Source organism: Macrobrachium rosenbergii, chromosome 54, assembly GCF_040412425.1.
Source record: "Macrobrachium rosenbergii isolate ZJJX-2024 chromosome 54, ASM4041242v1, whole genome shotgun sequence".
Classification (NCBI taxonomy): domain Eukaryota; kingdom Metazoa; phylum Arthropoda; class Malacostraca; order Decapoda; family Palaemonidae; genus Macrobrachium; species Macrobrachium rosenbergii.
In genome coordinates this window covers 40772909-40797887 of record NC_089794.1, presented here as the reverse complement: position 1 = coordinate 40797887, position 24979 = coordinate 40772909, and the positions used below count along the sequence as shown (strand labels likewise).

General features: G+C 40.1%; 1 protein-coding gene across 10 annotated transcripts in view; it reads left to right on the top strand.

Annotated features, from left to right (window-relative positions):
* LOC136835009 (5'-3' exonuclease PLD3-like) overlaps window positions 1–24979 on the top strand; it is a 185688-nt gene that overhangs the window by 22233 nt on the left and 138476 nt on the right. For 5 of the 10 annotated variants that reach the window (XM_067098023.1, XM_067098029.1, XM_067098028.1 and 2 more), the window contains exons 2-5: window positions 5022–5086; window positions 8919–9119; window positions 9484–9704; window positions 21708–21808. In XM_067098023.1, coding sequence (XP_066954124.1) covers window positions 5022–5086; window positions 8919–9119; window positions 9484–9704; window positions 21708–21808 — 588 coding nt within the window. Of the gene's footprint in view, window positions 1–2; window positions 404–1541; window positions 1659–5021; window positions 5087–8918; window positions 9120–9483; window positions 9705–21707; window positions 21809–24979 lie in introns of those variants that run through there. The other 5 variants (XM_067098033.1, XM_067098032.1, XM_067098031.1 and 2 more) reach the window with 5 other exon arrangements.

Below are 24979 nucleotides of genomic sequence, written 5' to 3'. Positions count from 1 at the left end.
GTACACTCCCCAACATTTTTGTTTGTTATCCGGCAGATAAACAAACGTTTTCCGAACGTTTCACGTTTCCTGTCCCTCAGATCTTTATCAGACACTTCCAGACGAACAGGGCCATAACAGTGTTGGAGTAAAGCAGATTAGAATACATAATTAAAGTTAAACAAGGTATCAAAATCAACTTTGCAACGATTATTCTACGTCAGGCAACGCTCCCAGCTGATGTGAGCGTGCTTTCAAAATCAGCTGATCGCTGTGCCCGTCATTAGAAAATAGCAACTTGTTGGCCACTGACAAAAAAGTACTGCTGTGTGGCCCCAAGGTCTCTGGCATTCCTTCGTCCGAAGCTGCAATGAAGTATACAATAGTTCGCGATAAAAAGGGAGAATGTGTCAAAGAATGCGAGGTACGTTTAACCGTTTTTGAAGTACTGTAGCTTAACTTGAATTATTGTTGCTAGACTGTTGAAAAATGCCAAACGTCACGCAGTGGGATGATAAGATTAATACCAAAGGTATGCCTAAACATTATCCAAGCTATGTTGCTTGAAGTGTGTATTTAGCATGGGCAGACTTGTAGCATATTAGTGGTCTAACATCATTTGTATTATGCCAGGAATCAACTTTTTTTTTTTTTTTTAATTTTCGAGGGTCGGAAAGAGAAGCCTTTACCTAGGTAAGGTAGGACGGAGGCAACGCGGAAGTAAGGTTAGGTTAGGTTAGTTTGTTAGGAACCCATTGTATTTGCAGGATAGCTATCCCATACTGTATAGGAAAACCAGTGACTAATTGTTAACATAAGCGTAATTTGTCAGTGACGCACAATTGAAATTTTGGCCTTTTTCCTAGGGAATATGAGGGGTAAGTGATTAAATATTTACTGATAAAATATGAAGACTAGCATGATATTCCGAGTACCTGTAAGGGGATGGGGCTGTTGGTGCACTTAATGCAGCACACTGTAGGCAATTACGTAAGGTTCTTTGCAGTGTCCCTTTAGCCCCTAACTGCAACCCATTTCATTCCTTTTGCTTCCTCTGTTCATATTCTCTTTTTTCCTTCTTACTTTCCACCCTCTCCTAGCAATTGTTTTATAGTGCATTTGCGAGATTTTCGTCCTGTAGCACCTTTAAAACCTTTTTACTCTCAATTTCCCTTTTAGCAAAGAATGACTTCATAGGTCCCAACACTTTGACTTTGGAATACAGTGAAATTTTATATTCTATTCCACTGTATTCTAAATTATGTGTTGTATTGAAAGTAGCCTTTTCATTCTTGGACATGGTTTGGAAAATCTGCTTTTAGTAAAAGTTCTGTGTTTGAGCACTTATGTGATCTTTTTTGTTTTGCTGTTACTCAATAGATAAATAATGCCTCAGGCAATTTGAGAACTTCATAACTTCTTCAAGTGAAATTCTCAGATGTTTTCTGACTCCTTTTCACTTTTGCCACTTGTCATATCAAGTTTAACAATGGCTGCTTTTTTGTACAAGAATTATTGATGGCATATGTACTAACTTTAATAATCTTATATGAAAAATCAAGGTTTAGAACAACTTTATTCATCTGGAAGTAATTCCCTCAAGTGATAAATGCCTCTGAGGTCAGTTACCAGGATTGAGACAAGAAAAATGGATGTATACCTTCTAGTTGAACCGTAAGGTAAGGAATATGCAATGTGCTGTGTGCTGTAGGTCAGGTCAGGATGGGGGTTTTAGTCAGGTAGGATCCAGCACCCTAGAAAAGTTAGATTAGGATAGGTAGGGTTAGGATGCATCCATGTACATTGGTCTAGTAATGTCTTTTTCTTAATGTATTTTGTGATGTCACTGATTAAGGACATAAACCATTTTTTTATTTTTGACAGCTTGTGGTTTTTGCTTTTTTAGACCTTTCATTTTGGTGCAATTTGTTATGGGTCCCACCATAAAAACCCTGGTATTAATTCAGACCCCACCCCCCATAACAGATGTGGGTAGTTCTAAGGAAGAACTCTGCGCAGAGATATTATTTTTTAATGAAACTTTTTGATTGAGCAATGTAGAAAAGGGTATGTATGATGCAGTACAGGTGAGATAAACTTGAGATATTTACCAAAAACAGTAATTAGAAATTTAGTTTATTTTTTTTGTTTCTATGTTAGTCCTCAAGGGGCTGGCACTAAACACGGCATGAAGGGTTTTGCTCCTGGGAGAGATTTGTATTCTTAACTAGACAGTCTTGCATAAGGCAGTAAAGCTGAACCATAGTATGGAACCTTACAAGTTCTACACTTTTCTGTTGGTTACGGGTACAGGAAGGCAGGTAGCCAGGAGGGGTTTATCTTTCAAGTCAATGCAAGTTATGTGTCATTCTGTCTTCATCTACATACAGTATATTTAACTTTAGACCTATTGTACTAGAACATGGTACTTTAACCTGAATACCAAAGTGTGATAAATGTTGATTGGATCACATATGACTAATGGTTACTGTAGGGCAGTGACTTAAAGAGTATGTAATGTCAAGTGGAGTTCTTCAGCTGTTATAGTTAACCCACTGTCAGGTTTATAGTGCTGAAAATATTCTGTGAATTAAATGTTGGAATCTTGTCAGTAGGAGACCCCTTTTTTGGCTCAACCATATCTAGTAATGACTGCATTCCCTAATGTGATCTTGACTTGCAGTGGCTCTCAAGGTTGTCTTGACCCCTACTAAAATATTAGGAATGGGATCAGCTAAAAATATAGAGACCCTTTCCAGGTCTTGGTAGGTATGCTGCCAAGTAGGGGTGTGGAAAGGCCCCTTTGTGTACAGTATGCACATTAAATTCACTTTGGGTACAGTATTTGCTTTTCCCTATAAGTGCTCATGGAAATATCATATGTATTCTCATCTTGTTTCAAGTTCGTTATTGAGAAAGCCAAGCTTGTTATTGATGTTTTCTTCACCTGTAAAAGGCAGTTATCTTTAAGATATGTTTCAGTTAGAAAAGTTCATCAGTTTGAACAGAAACAAAGATATCATCTATATGGTAAAAGTATAGACAGCATCCTGGTCTCTCTTCAAACTTAAGAATAACCCTACTAAAGCTTATCTTTGAAGGCAGGTCTGTCCTTACATTTAGAAATGAAGAAAAGATCAGTGGCTAGCTGAAACAAGAAGAGGAAACATATATCACCTCCATGTACTGAACTTACAGTGCTGTCTAAATTGAAAAAGCAAATGCCTCGAGAGATACCTAGATACATGTACTGTATTTAATAGATGTGCATGAAGGGTCATCTCTCATCGTATCAATTGGCATAGTACCCACCAAGAACTGGAAAGGGTCTGTCAATTTTGATTTTTTTTGAAAACAGCCTTCATAAATTTTATATTCATAAGCACTTGATAAATGTTACAATGCGCAGGACTTACCTGCTAACCACCTGTACACTCCCCAACATAGACACTACTCCTGAAAAATTAAACTTCTACAGTGCAGGCATGAATCTGAACTGTAATCAAGAAGAGCATGCCATAAAACTGCTGTGTAAAGTAATGTAACCAACAGAAGAGAATACCAGAACAGAGGTGATTAGTTGTTTATTATAAGAATAATCAAACCAGAAATTAAACGAGAAAAATAATCCAAGACCCAATGAAGAGGACCTTAAGAAACACAATAAAGGTCAAAATTAATACTCAGCAACCTCAGAGAATAAGGTTTGTAGGAACAGTGCTATACTTCAAGATTATGTGGTCTACAACTTTCCAGCCCCATCTGGGGAAGCTGCCTAACAGCTAGTAGTGTTACTAGATTTAGTCAGTACTCAGTGCCACCTACAGGAAAGTAGATACTGTACATATTATTTTCAATAATTTTATGCAGCAACATGGTAGGAAATTAACTAGGGAATAAATTACCCACAATACAGTTCTTAAATACTTTGTCAAGCATCATGTGACTCGACTATCACTTGTGAAGCTCTCCTTATCTACAAGCACAAACCCACTTTGAATACTGTACAGTACTACAGCTGAAATCATGTTCATCCTCGGAGATTGGATACTAGAGACATGAGAACCCAAACACAATCTTAATTCCAAAAAAACAGTACACCATTAATGAGAGCATCAACAGCCTTTTGACCTCAAATGATGGATTACAGAGGAAATACTCTGCAGAAAGATATCAGTGCACCTTAAGACTAGGACACCAGATCAACTACATACTGTACACTGAATATAAATCATGATCAGAGATCTAACTTACAGTTTTATCATTCTATCTGCCCCTGGTTACCCTGGTCATCTTGGCTCCCAAGTCATTAGTAAGAATTGTTGGAGATAGAAGAAAACCTTTCAAAAAGTATTACAGTATTACAATTATATTTAATGCCCACAATTATGCCCATGACTGGATCACAAACAGTGACACTCTGATGATATGAACAGTGTTTTCTAATATGGACAAGTGATATAGAAAATGCATACCTGATATAGATGGAATTAATATGCAATGAATTTTCCTTATTTGTAGACAGTAAATTGATATGCTCTGAATCTGCTTAATTCAAGTAGTTTTATAATTGCTGTATGCATTTTTGCATTACATAATCTGTGCATTGTGCATCTTATGCCCTTGCTTAGAAATTTATCCTTTCCTTGAAGAGGAGAAAAATAGAAAAAGCACACAAAAACTATCATGCTGCAGTGTTTTTCATTGAAATAATCAATTACCTAAGATGAGGTAAATTGAATTCTGAAATTGGTTTGATTTGCAAAGATTGGTAGGAGGCTTTTGGAATTACGGTAGCTTTTCGGATTTTTACTCATAAGTTACTTTTATGTAACATAGATGAGTGGAAATCTTCATCACAGCATTTATTTTCTAAACAGAGAATGATATGAATTAATTGGAATTGGCATATTAGTTTCAGATTTGATCCCTAGCCTTTTGTTCTCTTATCCTATGTAATTTGTTGAAAAGTGAATACCAGTACTGTACATTATAGGGAATGACATCACTATGTGTAGGTAATTTTTCCTTTGTTTCCACAGACAGTGGTGGAAGGAAGTGGAAGACTTGACTTTGGTGAATATGAGCTTGAACTTTGGGATTCACGGTAAGTTTTTATTGTGTAGTTTTTGGGTGTACTGTGAGTTAATGGTGCAGAATTATTTTGTAGATTGGCTATGTTGGCAAAGTTTACAGGATAAGAGTTGTACAGTATAAGAATAATGAGCATTTTCAAGGTTTACATTTCATATCCCATGGAAGTTTCTGTATTTACTCATTATTTCTCATAGGGTTATTTGTAGATCAGTAATCTGGAGATATAATGCCTAGTACTTTGAAGTAGCAGTGGTACTAATTGCTGTTGTCACAGACGTTACAATGATAATGGTGTGATAATCTGTGAGACAATGCCACGCTAGCTTTGAATACAGAAAAGATATAATGTATGCTGCTCAGATCTTGTGTCCTAAGCATTTTATAAAAGTTTTATTTAGGAGTACTGTAAGAACAATTAGTCCAGTTTACTAAAGTATGCTGTAGTAGACCAATGATGTAGGGGATGGATGTCAAGACTGTTTTGCTGAGCCATATACTGCTACTATTGAAGTGTGATTTCCAGTTAGCTCATCTGTGTTTAGACTAGAGCTGAGATGAAACATGCCTTTTACACAACAGCACAACACCTCTTCACTGCACCATGGCACTAATTATGCTAGGCAAACTCGTCACTTGTAACGAGTAGTTAATCCATGGAATGCAACTATGTAAACAGCACATGAAGAATTACTGTACTGTAATATTAGCACCACTGACTTACTTTTAGGTGGCATCGTTATGGTTTGGTAAATTGGGTTCAGGAATAATAGATGATGACAAGTTTCCTATGGTCTTTTGAAACATAATCAGTATCCCTTTTAGGTGAAGATACAGGGAATATTTTCTAACATGGCTTCACAGGTGCCTAATATCAGAAACAGTCTTTTATCTAGTATTCTAGAGAGAATATAATGTGGTATACAAATTGACTAATACAGCACATCATCATATCTATTTCCTGTCCAATGTGCTCCTTATCAGGATTCAGTCTTAAGGACGTCCTGGGAGAGCTGATAGAGTGGTATGTTATGTTTTTCGTTTATATTTTCTTCCCTAATATTCTCTCCACGAGCTACACAGAGCATTACTTTATTTTCTTTTATTTTTCAAAGGATTCTTACAACTCAAGGCACAGAAAATTATGTTCTTTTGCAGTGATGATCAACAAGGACCTATTGTATGTAGCTTTCATGCCTCATCACCTTTTGTGTCTTTAAAAAAACCGGCCTTCTTTTGGCATCCATGCATCTCTCTCTCTCTCTCTCTCTCTCTCTCTCTCTCTCTCTCTCTCTCTCTCTCTCTCTCTCTCTCTCTCTCTCTCTCTCTCTCTCTCTCTGTCAGGCATCAGAGGAACTGCTGTTAATATGTAGACCACTGTATTTGCTATGTCATTAAAATGGAACAGAAAGTTTTCAGACTGCCACCAAAGACTTATGTGGAAAAGTTCTTTCCTAACAAGGAGAGGTCATTAGGATGACAATGTAGGAGATCCCAGGGTAAGACTTTTTCTCACTTATGGTCAGTACTGACAGAGCATGAATTTTGTGTTGACTGACGTATGCTCATTGTTCAGATAATTACTGTAATATAGTTTTTATGATAATACCTGATCTCATCCTGTGCCTCAAAGATGCTACCTTAATCCTCATTTATTTTTTCTTTGTTGGGTTCCTTTGGAGTTGTCAGCCCATCTCTTGCTCCAACTCTCAGAATTATTTTTTTAAAAAGTTTCTTGCTCCTGTTCTCATCTCTTATTTTGTATGGGGAGCAGTCTTTTTCTGTGAGTTCCTTAACCCTGTTCACATCTACTGTTTTGTACAGATAGTTGTGTTTATAACATCTTCAGTGGTAGGGAGCTTAAATATTTTATTTTCAAAAGGAATTTTCTGTGCAGGCACTGTGAAGAACCTATCTACATTTATAGTGGATTTTACTACTGTACTGTACTGTAGTAATAACTACTGCAGGGACTGCTGAACTAATTTAATTTTTGGGGTCTAATGATGCACCTGAATCCTTTATTTTTAAAGGTCTAAGAATTTATTTAGCTCAAGGTAATATACATTGTGAAGCTAAGTTTTTACTTTCATTTATGCAAATCATTACAGTATTTACAAGGAATGCCATACAAATATCTTCATGATTGATTGCAGACTCCTACCTGCACTGCAAAAACTAGCAGTGAGATGTGAGGAGGGGAGTGCACTTGTTTGGAAGGCTGCCTTATTTGCATACTGAATGACAGCTAATGGCTAAGAAGGGCAGAGGAATATCTTTTGCAGTTGACCAGGATCAATGCTTACTTAAGAAAGATTATTATTCATTTTTGTTTGTGACAAAGACTGTGTAGGAATGTTCTCTAAAGTACCTCCACTTGCCAGAGGTAAAACTTCAGGGCCTTGTGTGATTAGAACCTACATTTACTGGTGACTGTAGTTGCACTGCAGCCCATTCGCAGTGTCAAGCTTCCATTGCCATTGAAACAGCTTAAAGTACCTGTGTGGGTGATCATACTCAAAATCAAGACTGATACCAGGATCATATAAGGTCCTACCCAGTGATACTTCAACCTTTAATTCACCATGATGCCCAGCAAACATAATAGTACTAGGTGGGATTAGTAACCATTTTCAACTTGAGCCGCCACAAGATAGCCAAGAAGAACATTATCTAACAAATAATTCTTGTAGAAAGCAATTTGAAAGAAGCAGAAAGGGCATTGTGGAGATGGATGGGACATCAACTTATGCGTTCCTCTCTACTCCCAAGACTGACAGAACTTTGACATCAAGAAATCAGGAGAATTATTTCCAAGATCCCCTGCAGAGTTTGACAGTCTACTACTAGATCTGCAACTGAAGAATGATGTTATTCCGGCAAGTTAACCAGGCATAATAGACAGAAGTAATGGCAGGAAATTTGTTCCCATCCTAATCTCTCCACTTGGAAACCACCTCTAACAAACATGGAGACTTTCCTGCGGAGACTTTCCTGCTTAGTACTACAGTATCGTAAAGATGGGCTTGTGACTTCAGTAGAGAATTAAAATACTGTACTGTACTGAGAAAGCTTGCAATTGACAGTCAAAGTACATTTCCGGCTACTTCGGCACAATGGAAAGTCCAGCCTGACTTAGTGTAGTTTTAAGAATATCAGATAGATACTCATCAAAGTCATGATGTTTCAAATTGCTAGACTGTAGCGTGGATGGATAGTTTCAGTGAAGAGGTAATGTTAATTTTCTGGGCATAACAGGAAAAAAAAAGACTAGCAAACAAGGGAGGTTAAACCAGACATATTGAATAGATGTTAGTGGTGAAATTACATCAACAGAAGAAGGTGATATCTTGTTGCATGGCTCATTGATCGGGCCCAATGGAAGGTCAGTCCATCACTTTTCTAATCCTTTGCTGTTGATCACAGAGGCCCAGGTTGTTGACTTATACCATGATTTAGGCTTGGGTGCTTCCTGTGGAGTGCAGCATCTAGATACTGTGTATACCTGGTCTAATTACTCTGTGAAGTATGCTGTAAAAGTGATTTTATCTAAATTTTTTGAGTTGGAATAATGTGTCTTAATTACATCATGAGACTTGTTGTAGTATATTGGAATGGAGACAGTTCCTAACAAAAATAGCACATTCTGTATTTCTGGACACATTCCTCAATTCATATCCTTGGTAATGAACTTAGAATATTCTTATTCATAAGCAGAGGTTTATAGTATTTTGACTATATTTTCTTTGTTTTTAGTAGCAAATTAAAAAGGTTTTTGTGTATGGCTGTTGTAGGAAATGCATTGATGATTTGCTCAATCCTTTTACAAAGAAAACTCCTTCCAGGTATAATAATTTGCTGCATAGGCGAATGTCTAAGATGCAAAGTGGACCTAAAGCTGGCTGCCTTTCATGGGTTCGAGATTGGGTGCACTTCTCTTGTGTTCCCATTACCATCATTGTGACACTGTCATTGTTTATAGTAGCAATGGCTCGTTTAGATTCCATCACATATCAGAGTGAGGATTTCAGTTGTGGTGATTGCAGGTAATGTGTACATCAAATATTCTTGTATATATTTGCAGATGCATGTTAGGGTTGTAATTAGCACCCCTAGGAATGCCTGTTTTTACCTTAAGTTTCATTATCAAGTTTAATATATTCATTATCAAGTTTAATATATTATACTGTATACATGTATATGTACATACATATATGCACTTCCCAACTTTCTTTAGATCATCTTTCAAGGCTATCACATTGATAGTTATTGGTTCTTTGAAAAGTGTTAAGTGAAACTTGAAAAGTTTGAAGTGAAAATATTAGATTAAAGATACACAAGGTGCAACAATACTTAAGGCAGAGGATGACCTGCAACCTTTTCATAATCATGTGATCTGTATTTTGCCAGGTTTCAGTTAGTGGAAAGCATACCTGAAAATCTGACGTACTCAGATGAAAGTGTGCTGTATCCTAGCATATATAGTGCTTGGGTGAGTCTTATTGAAAATGCTGAGGTCTCCATTGATATTGCAGCCTTTTACTGGACATTGCTTAATGATGATGTCATTGACAAGCCTGTAGCTTCATCATGGCAAGGAGAAGACATATTCATGCATCTCAATTCAACAGGTATGTGATAAAATTATTTTCTATTATACTGGTGTTTCTCTTAAAGATAAGGGTATGGTGTAGTTTTCAGAGCTGTAACTAGTGTACTGAATGTGATGTCAGTTTAAGATTTACATTGTGCCCTGTATTGATAATTGTAAGGGTTAAAGAATTCACTGAAATTATTGCTGCTTTATTTACCTCTCCCAGCAACATGAGAATAAGGTTGTTGTAATTCCATATCATTTTATTATTAATAGTAAACGTAAAAGCCTGATAAGTAGTTTTGGAAATTAATGAATTGGATTAGGATAGATTTGACTGACTAGTGTTCCTTTGTAGCTCTTAAGGAATAGCTTGTTAATGAAAGATTGAAACTAGGAGGTCATGTGGGGTTAGTGTTAGTGGCCACATGTAAATGAGTTATCACGGGCAGAGCTACTTATTGTGTGAGTGCATCTCTGTTAGGATGTATATTTAGCTATACAATAGCACCTCACTTATTCATACTAACAAAGACCTAGGGGGAAGTATAATTGCAATTCAATAAACAATTTATTTTACTTAATTTCAAATGTAATACTTGGAAATATGTACAGTAGGAGCTCAACTTCACAGATGCTTTGGGGTCTGGCCTTTCTGATAAGTAACAGAGACCCTATATTATAGCCTTTAAATGAATTTTTCTAGATATTTTACTGCTAACAGCATTTCCGCATAGTCCCAAACCTAAACTACCCTGTATTTTACACTTAATATTCCATTTAAGAGATACTGTATATCTAAAAATGTATCACATCTAAAATGGCAGCCTAGCAAAAAATAACCATAATACACTAGCTGATAAGTACAGAAGTCTGCTAAAGTTGAGATCCATTAAGTTGAGACATTACTATTATGTCAGGAAATGTAATCCAGTGTAGACATGATTTGAATGTCTTCTAATTTTAAAGTAGAACTAGTTATTATACAAAATTTGCCAGAAATTGTTTGCTACAAAAAATTCATGTAGTAAGTTTAAGGACTGAAGGCATAAAAAATCATAGAGTTCAAGTACATTCACAAGGACTTGAGAAACCCCAATGAGTTTGAGGTTCATGGTGTGTGACCTGCCAGTTTGCACTGTGGGATAAGACCGTGCATATATGCATCAGTGACACTATTTAAATGCCCATTATTTGTGGGCTTTGTATTGATGTAGATATCATACCTATTTGCTTCTTGTGTGACTAAAGACTAGTGTACCATTGATGTTATGCTCAAAAGGAATTTGAGGACAAAGTTTTTCCTGAAATTCAGTGATGAAAAAGATTGAGTAAAGATTGTGAAGAAATTATGCCACATCTTTTAAAAGGTATATAAAAAATAAAACCATTATCAGGAATAAAATGATGTTTGCCATTGTTTGGAAAATTACTCATATTTAACCCATACAAGGTCAACCACGTCATATGATGTGTTGCAGAAGTCGTCCTAAACAGGCTATCCACGTCGTATGACGTTCTTAAGTTTTTAAATTTGCACGCCTTCATAGCTTATGGTATGGATATTGTTTATGTTGGATGGGTACTTGGCAAACCTCCAGAAGCGCTACAGCACCTGAGGCTGCACTCAGGGTTGTCAGATTGGGCTACAAATCACAAATTGGGCTAACTTAAATGTCTCGTTGTGAAACTAATTTAGCTATTTTTTTCGTTAATATATGACGTTCTCGGGAATCGCGGCTGGCCGTTTTGGGGGAATGTTTGTTTTGTGTGAAAAAAATCAAGATTCCGTTCGCTATTTTCTCTTGATTTCATCATAATACGAGCTTTACGTATTTATCTTTTATTGGCGTGAAAACAGTAGTAATTTGTATTCTTTCATGCCCGGTAGTTTTGATTAAAATACATTCTCTCCAGTTTTATTTACGGTCGAGTTTCATCCATGTTGCGATGCATGATAATTTATAGTCATTGGTAGCTTTAACATTGTTTTTCTTCAGCTACAACTTGCAGCTTAAAGTTACTGTAGCAGTATATTTCCCTGCCCGATCTTTTTCTCCAAATAAGGGTATAGTGTAAAAAAATATATCAGTCCTATTGTACAGTACTTAACGTCATTTGTAACATAACTATAGTAATTGTGTATTACCGCACGATGGTTGAAATACAAGCACAACAGTTGTTATCCGATACGATTATTAGCAAAACAACAGTTTCCCGTGCGGTTGGTTATGGCTGTACACATTTACGCAAGAGTATAACGTCACTAACAATACTTTTATCATTCTCTCTTACTTTTTTAACTAGCAGATGGAATAAAGAGATGGAGGAAAAGAAGTTGGTCTATTGTAAGTTGGTTTCTCTCGCTGCCTGCGCCTGCGTGAAATCAAAAAATATTTTTTCCTAAATATTTTCGTATCGGTATTAATTATTGCTAACCCCATCGTAAACTCAAAATATCGTAAGTCGAATTATCGTAACTCGAGCACTACCTGTATTTGATAATTGTCTTTTCTTTATTAACCAACTTGTACTGATTTATGGGATACTTTAATTCTAAGATGAGGTGCTTAGCTACTGGGTTTCGTGCATTCTAGCCTAACAAATGGTTAATACGGCAAAATGGCTAGTCCGGCACCCTCTAGGTCCCAATGATGCCGGATTAGTGATGGTCAACCTGTAATAATAATAACAATAATAATAATAATAATCATCATCATCATCATCATCATCATCATCATCATCATCATTGGTCATACAATGCTCTTAGTGCCTTATTAGTCTTCATGGAGAAGGTCACACTGGCCGCTTGCACTCTCAATCGAGAGGAGGTTGCACTGGCCGCTCGCGCTCTCAATCTAGCCAGACTTTCTGTAAGTCATTTCATTTGTACGATGCCAGTGCCACTAGGTGCCAAAAAACAGAGAGAACAAAGGGCTTACTATGTCTGCTGACGTACAAAACGTCAACCACAGCAGAGAAAAGATACTCGCTTCCACTGCTGTGAATGTGATGTTCCACTATGTCTGGAACCATGTTTTGAAGAATATCATACTCTTCAAAATTTGTAAAAGAGCTAGGAAAAAAAAAAGAAAATATAGTTTGTAAGTTGTATTACTGAATAAAAAGTAAAATAAATTTGTTTCTAATTTCAACTTTGTAAGAGAAATATATATAATAAATTTTTTGTATTAGTGGAAAAAAATGGATTGGGGACCAGAAAAGTGAAAATGGACAACAACACCGTGAGGATTATGTCTGAGCAGCCAGCTGGGGGATACGCCCCTAATGCAAACGTCCGATTTTGGACCTTTAAATGTGAGCTGTGTGCCTTTTAAATGCTCTTTTCTTTCTTTTGGGACCATTTGGCATAGATTAAGCCAAAAAAACAATTTTAAGTTTTTTGTAACCTGAGGGAGTAAACCTTGTGTACAAGTATGTAACCCCTTATGGGTTAAGGTGCTTTATGTTTGGTTCTTCTCTGGGTAAGTGTGAACCAAAGGCAGTGCATTTGTGTCTTTCATGTGGGATCTGTTTCAGCCACTTTTCCAGTGTTTGGATATCTTCCCACAATGTTGTATTTTCAGAATGCAGAAGTTACTGATTCTTGTAAAATCATTTTGTTGCAAATTAAAATTTATTTCTTATCAGGCTCAACAAAATTTTGTGTATTTTTATACAAGCAAAATTTTCATCAACTCCCTTCACATTTTTATCTTTGAACAGCAAGTTTTGTGTCAGCTTTTGAAAATGTTTGTATTTAGTGACTGAACAGGCATATCTCTTCCTTGCTACTTCCTAACAAGCATAAGAGCCAACTCAGGTACCTGTGCCTGATAAGTGAACTTTTCCGTATTCATTAGTCTGGCTTTACCCTCAATGATTTTTTATTATTCTAATGATAGACACAATGAAACTGCTTCCATGTAGTGTGTTTTTTCATGAATAATTTGTGATAGACTAAAAAAAATAAAAAAAATAAAACCAGTTAGATGACTAGAGTACAATATATTTCTTAGTATCAAGCATCTATTCTGTTCAGTGTCTTATCCATGCTGAAGAAAAGAAATAGATGTTACAGAAGTAGCTTTAAAATTACACTGAAGTGTTCTTGTGATTTCTGGGATCGACCTGTGTCGGCCAGTGAAATGTCCCATATAGCACACATTTCTAGGTATAAATATTGCTAGATATACCAGAGAAAAAAGCTATCTAGAATGCCAGAGTTACCACCTCTGGATCGATCATCCTCATAGGATGTCGGTATGTCATCTAGGAGCGAGTGGAAGCCACTACCACAGGTGCTTAATCCCAATAGACCTCTCCTCTCCCAAAATCCCTCTACCTAAGGGAGCCGTTACAGCGGTCCTTCTCCGCTCGCTACTACTACTTCCACCCAGAACCAACATCCTCTCATAGCACCTTTTCACGTGTACACACGTTAATTTTCACTGGTGTGTTTTTTGTGCCATTTGCTTTATTTTCGACATTATTCATCTCATCATGTCTTCTAGCAATCAGGACGCATCCACTTCTAAGTTGAGTATTCAATTTTTGTTGGTTTGGGACTCGGTTGGACAGTTTTGTCCTGTTTAATAACTTACACATTGTTCGGCTCGGAGCCGCCATGTTTGTTTACGGTCGTGGTTGTAGTCCCCAACCTCTTGATGCTCCTAATATCTTCTGACGCTTGGGAAGAATTTTCTAATAATGCTCCATCATAATAATAATGATAGTTTTAATTTATCGCTCGTTTCGGACGCGCACGACTATTGTTACGATTTTAGAATAGTGGAAAGTGAGGCCTAGCCTATCCTTTCCTTTCTGTTCTTTACGCAGGTGCATTTAATTTATGTAATTATATTATTTTAATTTTATTATTATTATGTATTCTTTTTATATGCCTTTAGTCTGATATGTATGGTAGTGTAACACATTAGCCTACCTGACCAGTTCGACACTGTCGAATCTCGGAAGGTAGGCTAAGACTGGCCCCAGTTTTCCTTCCTATCCTGGCTTTCAAGGCCTAGGTAAGTTAGGTCTTCTAGGGTGGCCTTTGTTCGAGTTTTAGGCGCCAGCCCGTCCTTCCTGACCAGTTTGATCCGTCAAATCTCGGAGGGCTTGGTTCGGTGCTAGTGCTCCTTTCTTGTTCGTCTCACTGGCGTGACCTAGCCTACCTGACCAGGTGTTCACTTCGGAAGGTTAGGCTAGGCTATAGATATTATCTATTCCGCCTTCGCGTGTTTTCTCTCACTCCTTATTTATCAGTCTATAGTCTATTCATGGCTTCTCCCTTTGGGGCATTTTCGAGCAATGCTCATTTGCCCTTTTTGGTTGAGATGACGCTTCGTGGAGGGTGTTTAGGCACCTGACCTGTAGTAGTCGCCATGTTTCACTGCCCCTACTTCTCCGCTGTTCCGCCATTCCGGATCTGTTCCGGCGGCTATCGTTAGCTCGCTGTTTAGTTCCTTGTATGGAACAATAACTTGAGCGTCGGGGCCTTCCCTTTTTTATGGAAGAATTGTGGAGACGCCAGGCTGTATATTATCTTAGTTATTACATTATTTCCCGTGAACTACGTTCCGGTGAGATCAGTCCCGGAACTCTCATTCCGGCGAACTAGCTCTTTTTCCACCACTCGGTTGTTGTTTTCTGTGAGGTTGATTTGAGACGAGACGCTCCGGCGTCACCGGAATTGTACTCCGGTGCGATCGACTTCAGGCCTGGCCCTCCTGTACTGATTGTACCGGAACGTTCCGCCGTAACCCTATTGTTAACCCCAGATCTCAACTCCGGCGTGGAGAAAAATTTACTAATTTTAAGTCTTTACTAGGTTAGTCATACCCACCGCCGGAACCTGCTCCGGCGTTATCACTTTTGATATTCATGTATCAATTCCTCTTACAGGTGGTTCATTGTCAGGAGCCGGGCTGTAACGCCTACTTACAGCAACCCTGTGGCCACGTAGTATGCAGGTCTCATGCCAGCTGTGCAGTCGAGGTGGAGGATCAGCTCGTCTGGCATCCTGATGGTTGTGATGTATGCTACGCCCTTTACCAAGACGTGATTGATGATTCGGTACGTTAACGCTTTGTCAGCATACAATTATGAATGTTTTAGACAAATTTGTTTGGTTTGACTATAATGTCGGAAGAGTTTTCATGTCAATTTCCTATATTGACATTGTATCCTGTTACAGGTCCCTCGGTCCCGCCAATCTTCATCTCTTTCTACCCTTAAGATCTGGGTCGGGGGCTTCGGTCGCAACGTTAGTCAGGGACATCCCTATGTGCTGGCAGAGGACATCTGTAATATCCTTTACCCCATGGCTAGGTCCTCTGCAGCGGTAGCTCCCAAAGTGGCGGAGCCCCTGATTAACAAGATTAGGCTTGAGACCCAAGTCCCGCCGGAAGACCAGCAAGAACTGTGTGAAGAGGTGGCCGAGGAAGTGGCCAACATCAACATTCACGTCGAACCAATGGCCATCGATCCGGAGGAGGAAGGTAGGGATGTAAGTGAGGCAGGTAGAAGTAAACGTTCAGTTTCTTTCAGCTCTCCTTCGTCTTCGTCTTCCTCCTTCCAAGGCTTCTCTACAGCCTCCGCCCTTGGGGCCCGTTCGGGGTCGGTGATCCCCAAGGTGAAGTCCTTGGCGAAGACGAAGACATTACCTAAATTGTCTAAACCCCCGAAGATCCCGGCCATGTCGAGTTCCGCCAGGTTGTCGTTGGCTCCCAAACCTTCGACTTCCTTTCAGAAGGCTGCTCCCCCTCCTAAGGGGTCGAGACCCAAGGCTGTCAAAGCTAAGAAATCTGACTTTGACCCTGATGCCTTCGCAGATATCTTGATGAAGAAGATATCTGCTAAGGTGGATTCACAATTTGAAACAATGTCTTGAGATCTCGCCTCGAGTCTGGAGACATCCGGCAGATTGGTAGTCTCTGGCTCAGAGACTGAAGACCCAAGAAGAGTCGCTTGCCGGAATCATCAACACCGGTCCGGTACAGCGACGGAGTTATTCTATTCCGGACTCCTCTAAGCTTCCAGCATTTGAGGACTGCAATCCTTGGCGTCTTGCCTTCAATGCCCCCTTTGCCAATGGTAAATTAACCATTGAAGGTTGTGGCACCCGTCTTGTGGAAGACTACGAGTTCTTTCCGGCGGATCTTGTTTTTCCTTTCCCGGGATATGCCTGTTTGTCGGAAGAAGCTCTAGTGAGGGAAGACAAGGTTCCCAGGGAGACGGTGATCTTCCCCAGGGACCAGGCACACTCCGCATGGGTCAGAATATTGTCAGACTGGGAGTGTACCAACACTAAGTTAACTCCTCACAAAGGGCGGTTTACGATGTTTGTTGTCCATGAGGACATTCCCACCCCTTGTACTTCTAAGATAGCTGAGTTGACTCTACAAGCCGGGATAGAGGAGAAGCCGATGCCTCAGCTTCGTGAGACGGACCCTACATCTCTACTCTTTCTGGGGGATCTGGATTGCTGGGTTGGGGCTCCTGAAACCTTTACGGTAGGTAAGCTGGATCCGGAGTGCGCTTCGGATCTATTCAGTGAGCAGTTGCCCAGGATTCCGGACTCCTTGATCAAGGCAGAATTCGATGCTAGGTGCCGTCTCAGTAGATCCATCAACTCCGTCACCTCGGCGGAGTTGACATCGGCTGTTTATAAGGATGAACCTCTATTCCGGATTCTGACCAAATCACTTCTGTCTACGTTTCAGAGTGATTTGTATGACTTTGTGGTGGCAAGACGGAACTGCCGGAAGCATGTGCTTGCTGACGCCTCCATCCGGCATGAGCCAAACAGGCTCATTAAATCTTCCATCTGGGGAACTAACCTCTTTCCTGATGACGCAGTCAACAATGTCATCAGTGAGGCTTCCAGGGCCAACCAGAATCTTCGGATTCATTGAGGACTTCCTTTTAAGAGGAAGTCTTCTGAATCTTCGGGCCCTCAGCCCAAGGGAAGGAAGAGGTCAAGGAGGTACCATCCGTACCAAGCTCCTCAGACCCAGACAGTTGTCCAGGCAGTTCCTGTCTCTCAAGTTGCCCAACCTTCTACCTCCAAAGGGCAACCTCAATATGTCCTACTGAATCAGCCAGCTCATCACTCTGCTGGCTCGGCTGCCTACGTAGCGTCCCCTGTGTTCAACCCCACCTTTGAAGCTCAAGGTTCGTTTCGTGGCTACCGCCAGTCCAGGGGCAGTAGAGGTCGAGGCGGATTCCGGCACAGGGCGGGATCCAGAGCTCAGTCTAGAGGCAGAGGCTCAAGAGGAGGCAGAGATAATAAGCCCTCAAACCAATGAGCCTCTCCAGGTAGGCGGGAGTTTATACCTCCACAGGGACCATTGGACCTTCAGTCCATGGGCCCACAGCATTGTCTCCAAGGGTCTAGGGTGGAGTTGGATAGAAGGGCCTCCTCCACCAGTCAGATTCTATCAGACCCCAACACCGGATCTGTTAGACTATGCAAAAGACCTTCTTCTAAAGAAGGCAATAAAGAAAGTCAGACATCTAAAATTTCAAGGACGCTTGTTCAGCGTGCCAAAGAAAGACTCAGACAAAAGAAGAGTGATACTGGACCTATCAACTCTGAATTCTTATATTCAGTGCGACAAGTTCCGTATGTTGACCGTCTCTCAGGTGCGGACCTTACTTCCCCATGGGGCCGTCACCACCTCTATAGATCTTACAGACGCATATTATCATGTCCCGATGGTGAGAAACTTCTCTCCCTACCTAGGATTCAGGCAAGGCAAACAGGCTTACTCCTTCAGAGTAATGCCTTTCGGGCTCAACATAGCACCCAGGATCTTCACCAAACTAGGAGAAACTGTGGTACAGGAACTACGGTCTCAAGGCATCATGCTCGTGGCTTACAATCTCAGGGACAAAGTCTCCCTCATACTTCCAATCTTAAAGAAAAGACTCCGACCTTGGACAACAGCCAAAAGTCTTTCCAAATCAATTCCTCTACATTTCCCTCCACCAGCTCTGATCATTCACACAGATGCATCTCTGTCCGGATGGGGAGGTTACTCACAATACAAAAAAGTTCAGGGAACTTGGTCGAATCTTTTTCGTCACTTCCATATCAATATTCTAGAGGCATTGGCGGTTTTTCTGACTCTGAAACGCTTACGTCCAGCCAGGAACATACATATCAGATTAGTCCTGGACAGTGCAGTGATAGTTCATTGCCTGAACAGGGGAGGTTCCAAATCAAGTCACGTAAACCATGTAATGATAGCAATCTTTTCATTAGCAATGAAAAATCATTGGCACCTGTCCGCCACGCATCTGTCGGGAGTAAGAAACGTGATCGCAGATTCCCTGTCAAGAACGACTCCGTTGGAATCAGAATGGTCTCTGGACAAGAAATCCTTCAACTGGATTTGCCAATAAATCCCGGGACTACAGGTGGACCTGTTTGCCACGGAATCAAATCACAAACTGCCCTGTTATATAGCTCCGAACCTGGACCCTCGGGCCTACGCCACGGATGCGATGTCAGTAGACTGGAACAAATGGCAGAAGGTGTACCTGTTCCCACCAGTAAATCTTCTGTTGAAAGTTCTACACAAACTCAGGTCATTCAAAGGCCAGATAGCTCTAGTAGCCCCCAACTGGCTGAAGAGCAACTGGTTTCCTCTTCTATTAGAGTTGCAACTCAGAGCCAAACAGATTCCTCATCCAAAGTTAACCCAAGTAGTACAAACTCAGACTGTGTCAGCTTCCTCAGGAATGCTGAATGCCCTAACTTTATGGATTTCATGAAGTTCACGGCACAGAAAACGCTAATATTGATCCTTTGAACACAATGTTTTTAGAATCAGATAAGAGAGAATCTACTCTCCGTCAGTATGATTCGGCAGTAAGAAAAACTTGCCAACTTTTCGAAAGAATCAGGCGTTCATACAATGACTACGAATCTCACAATCTCATTTTTTAAGGCCCTTTTTGATAAAGGCCTAGCTGCTAGTACTATTACTACGACTAAATCCGCCTTAAAGAAAATATTTCAATTGGGATTTAACATTAACTTAACAGATTCGTACTTTTCCTCTATTCCTAAAGCTTGTGCTCGTCTTAGACCAACAACCCGTCTCAAAACGGTTTCTTGGTTTTTAAATGACGTACTAAGATTAGCCTCAGACACTAACAATGAATCTTGCTCTTATTTGACTCTTCTTAGGAAGACGCTGTTCTTAATTAGCCTGGCTTCAGGAGCTAGAATCTCTGAACTTTCAGCCCTTTCTAGAGAGTCGAATCATGTGGATTCCTCCCGTCAGGAGAGGTTCTACTTTCTCCGGACCAAACCTTTTTAGCCAAGAACGAAGATCCTCAAAATAGGTGGTCTCCCTGGAAGATCATACCTCTTCCGGAAGATCCTTCCTTATGTCCGGTAGTTACCTAAAAAGCTTACCTTGATAGGACTTCTCAAAGATCTTCAGGTCCCTTTTTTGTTAGAGAGAATGGTGGAACCATCTCCTTGAATGGTATTTAGACAACAAATTCTTTATTTTATTAAACAAGCCAACCCAGTTCAATTCCCCAGGTCCATGATATCCGTGCTGTAGCCACCTCAGTTAATTACTTTCAACATATGAACTTTGATGAAATTAAGAAATATACGGGCTGGAAATCTCCAAGAGTTTTTAAACGTCACTACCTTAAGTCCTTAGAGGCTCTTAAATTTTCTGCTGTCGCTGCAGGGAACATTGTTTCTCCAGAGTCAGCTTAGTATTATGTTATTTAATTTGTAATTTGTGATTTAGCTTGCTTGCCCTACCTATTGGTATACCTCTCACCTACCTGCCTTGCTTGTATTCCCTGCCTTTGTACCTTGTTGGCTGGGTTTGGGTTGCTTCACAAACCACTCCTGTCTTTGTACATACCATCCTTGTTCAATTTTTCACCACTATTGTTAATTTAGGTGATGGTTTTTTAGTTAGATTGTTAAGCAATATCTTAAGCTAAATTGTTTTGTATACTTTACTTAACATATTCAGTTTTAAAATACAGTAATATGTTATAATAATTGGATAAGTAAAAAGCACATTCAAAAATAATTTTATTTTCCTTAGTAAAATTTTTTAATTTTGACATTTGACCTTTTATATTTAACAAGCTTTTATTTGGCCAATTCTCTGCTACTATTTCACTGGCTGACACAGGTCGGTCCCAGAAAAGGGATTTTGACAAAGGAAAAGTCTATTTCTGGGTGAAGACCTGTGTCGCCCAGTGAACCCTTCCCTCTTTCCTTTCCCACCCTAGGCTGGCCAAAGCTTGGGTGCTATTTCGGGATGATGGTTCTGGGTGGAAGTAGTAGTAGCGAGCGGAGAAGGACCGCTGTAACGGCTCCCTTAGGTAGAGGGATTTTGGGAGAGGAGAGGTCTATTGGGATTAAGCACCTGTGGTAGTGGCTTCCACTCGCTCCTAGATGACTACCGACATCCTATGAGGATGATCGATCCAGAGGTGGTAACTCTGGCATTCTAGATAGCTTTTTTCTCTGGTATATCTAGCAATATTTATACCTAGAAATGTGTGCTATATGGGACATTTCACTGGGCGACACAGGTCTTCACCCAGAAATAGATTTTTCCTTTGTCAAAATCCCTTTTTTTGACAATCATTGCAGTTCCACTGAAAAGATTCTTGAAATGAATAAAATTTGGAATTCTGAGTTGGGAAAGAAAAGGAAAGGCTTAGCCAGTTCTGTATGAGCTTATGTAAAAAAAAATTTCAGAAGTTAGGTACTCAATTCAAAATGCTTCTGCTCTACAAGTTTGACTAGGGTAAAAGCATCTGTCTCACTCTTGATTACAGGAAAGGTGCTTTCAGTTGAGAATCTAAAATTATCTTTAGATATGCTACTATCTTTCAAAAGAATTGGCCTCTAGATGACTGAATTTCATGTTGCTACTACACTATGAGGGTGACTGATAACTCTTGCCAAAAATCCTGTCTCTTAGGACTCAGTGCCCATATATTTTTGCTATAATTCATAGCCCTGCATATACATTTTCAGGAGTGTCAGGAAAAGCAGCCATAAGGATAGCACAGAATGCCCCTTCTCATGTTTCACCTCAATTTGACAGTGCACAGCTTGCTTCATCGGGGGCTGCTCAGGTGAGTGTGCAGTGTATAACCTATTATTACTTGTTTTTCTTCTTTAGAAACTCCACATTCTTTCAGTAACAAGTTAGAATCCACAAGTCAATTATATTTTACATGATTCTTTATAACTACAGTAATATCACATTTTCAATAGTATCTTGATGATTTGTGCAGGAGGTTTTCATTTAGACACAGTTTAATGAATTGGATATCATGCAGCTATTTATTTGTTTAAATTAATATTTCCCATGTACACTGTGCATACATAACTATTAGCTTTTACCTCTCAGCATATAAATATATGCACCTTGTCTTTAAGGGAAAAGTTATGAAAAGTTTTTCTTATTTTGGATTAGCTGAGAAATTCATGACATTGTTACTCCTGTGATGTATGTTCATTATAAAGTCATTGAGTTAATCACAGTGAGTGTTATACTGTAAGATAAGTGAAAAGGAAATTGAATACACATCTGAGATAGTTGGTTGTACTTTTTTTGGGAAAAAATACTACTTTCTCTTTTATAAAGAGGCTTACTAATTCATAGTGCCTAATGTGTCCAAAGTGATCTGTGGTCAGAAATAGCTATAGTTGTAATATTCTTTTTTTTATTCATTTCAGTCTTGTTAGGAAAACTTGAGGTATTCCCCATGAGGATAAGGTAGTTAGTCATGAATAATGGAATCCCTATAAATAGTTCTTTAGGTTTTCTTATTTGATGGGGTGATTCTTGTTACTTTGACTTATGCTGAATCTTTGCACATTGCATTTATTTATGGATCTGTAGTTCCTCCTGGCCCGATTGTGTTAATAATTTTTATAAATTATGGTCAAAGATCTTGTTAATACAGTATAAAGATAGTTATGCACAATACATGCACTTTCAGAGTTAACATCATTGTCATGTAGAGTAAAAGTATAACCCACCATCTTCTCAGTTGTAATAAATAAAGGATTTTGACAAAGGAAAAATCTATTTCTGGGGAGAGACCTGTGTCAGCCGGTGAAATAACCTTTCAGCACTTATTTCAAGGTAAAGCTATTGCTAAATATACCAGAGAAAAGCTAAAAAGCTAAGCCGGAGTTACTACCCCCGGTGCGAGCTCCATGGTATGGAGTCGTGTATGAGAAAGGGTGAGATTGTCACAATCACAGGCCTCCGCCCTGTAAACCTTCCCAATGTCAAAAGTCCCACCGAGTGAGGTGCCGTTACATACCCCGCACCACTCGCGGACTGTAAACAAGCCGGCGTCACCCACATTCCACATTAGCCCCCCACACCGGAATGGTATTTGACCAGGGGGGGAAAAGAGGAAATATGGGGGGGTCACCGGGTGACACAGGTCTCTCCCCAGAAATAGATTTTTCCTTTGTCAAAATCCTTTTTCTGGGTTTCTCGACCTGTGTCAGCCGGTGAAATAATAACAGAGAAATCAAAATACCATTCTGAAACAAAAGAAGATTGTAGAGGAAAGTATTAAAACTGAACATCTGCAAGAGTTTTAATAACTTAGTAGTAAGAATGGCATTAAGACATAATGATGACACCGTAATATACTTAGTTTTATAAATAACATAATTATACATGAATACAAAATCCTGAATGGAGAAGAGTACTTAAAATTACAGACTTAAGTACTAAACACATACTTAAAACTAATACAAGGAAACTGTGTTCCACAAGGAAGAAGCAGTAGAAGAGGGAGAACTAAATAATAGATCACCTGCCTCACTTACCCCCTTACCTGGCTGTTCCAAGTCTACGTTCATAGGCTCCAGGTTGAGGTTGAGGGCACGCAACGCGTCCTGCGCCACGATACGTTAAGCAGCGACTTCTTGGGATGGCTGCGTCATCTCCCGGATCGGCGATTATGGGGCGGCTATTTCATCCGCAACGGAAGCCGAGATCCAGGCGCCGGGAAGAGAACGTTGCAAATGTCCTGCAGAGGATGTAGGGTTTCCCCCCCCGCGTTCCTCCCGAAGCTGCCGACCCAGGACTTGAGGGTCGATAAAGCGGAGTCCCGGGAGCTGCGGTCAATCTGAAAAGGGGGGAAAGGAAGATAGGTGATTGGGCCTCCTAAAAGGAGAATATGTTACAATTATCCATCAAAGACAAAATTGAGGATAAACGTTAGTCCGGAGTGGAAGATTTTCTTACCGACTCGCCCAGAACCTGCTCGTAAAGAGCGTAGCACACTTCACAACCGTCCGGGTGCCAAACAGTCAGGTCCCCATGTGGACAGCACAGCCGGAGTGGGACCTGCAGACTTCATGCCCGCTGGCCTGGTTCAGCACAGCGGTGCACCCCTGCTCCTGACAACGCACCATCTGGAAGTTGAATGATAAATGAGTATGCTAATAAGACCGCCGGAGTAGTTTGCCGGAGTAGTGTCTTAGAATAGTAGTAATCCAAGTAGGCCCCGCCGGAGTTAACCGGGGGAAAAAAAGGGGGCTACTGGAACAACATGATTAACTACCTAGAGGGACCGCCGGAGTTAATCCGGAGCGACGGGGAAGGTCCCAAAAGGATAGTTAACATATTAAATAACATTAAATATTAATAAATGAACACCCACATACCCACACCCATACATATACAAAAATATAGCCGGATAGGACCCGCCGGAGTAAACCGGGGAGATAAGGGCCTATTGGATATGTAAAAACTCCCCATGAAGCCGCCGGAGTTAATCCGGAGCCAGGGGTAGATAATAATAAGTGTGTTGTATGTGGAGTGAACAAAAACATCTGCGACTAGGGGAAAGATTACTATAGGGTATATTTTTCCCCACTTGGGGCCGGAGAGAGTCTTGTACAGTACTTTAGAACGGTGACGGCGGAGGAGGTGTAGTGAACACCGTCCGACCAAACACCGTCCCCCACCGGAGTAGGGGAAACAAGAACATCCGGCCACCAAGCAAAGAAAAACACCAAGGTAAATAGCTGGTGGAGAGAAGATACTGGAAAAAGGGTGTATATGAAGAGGACAATATAAGTGTCGCACCGTGTGAACGGCAGAAGACAGTCAGGTGGGATACTCCAACTGGCAACTAGAACATTGTCTCCCCACCCGAGGTGTCTCGGATGGGAAAAGACGTGCACTGACACAAGAAGGGAGGGGATGTATAGGCTATGAGTGTGGGGACTCTGGTAGCGACCAGGGAGTGGGTAGGCACACCCGGGCG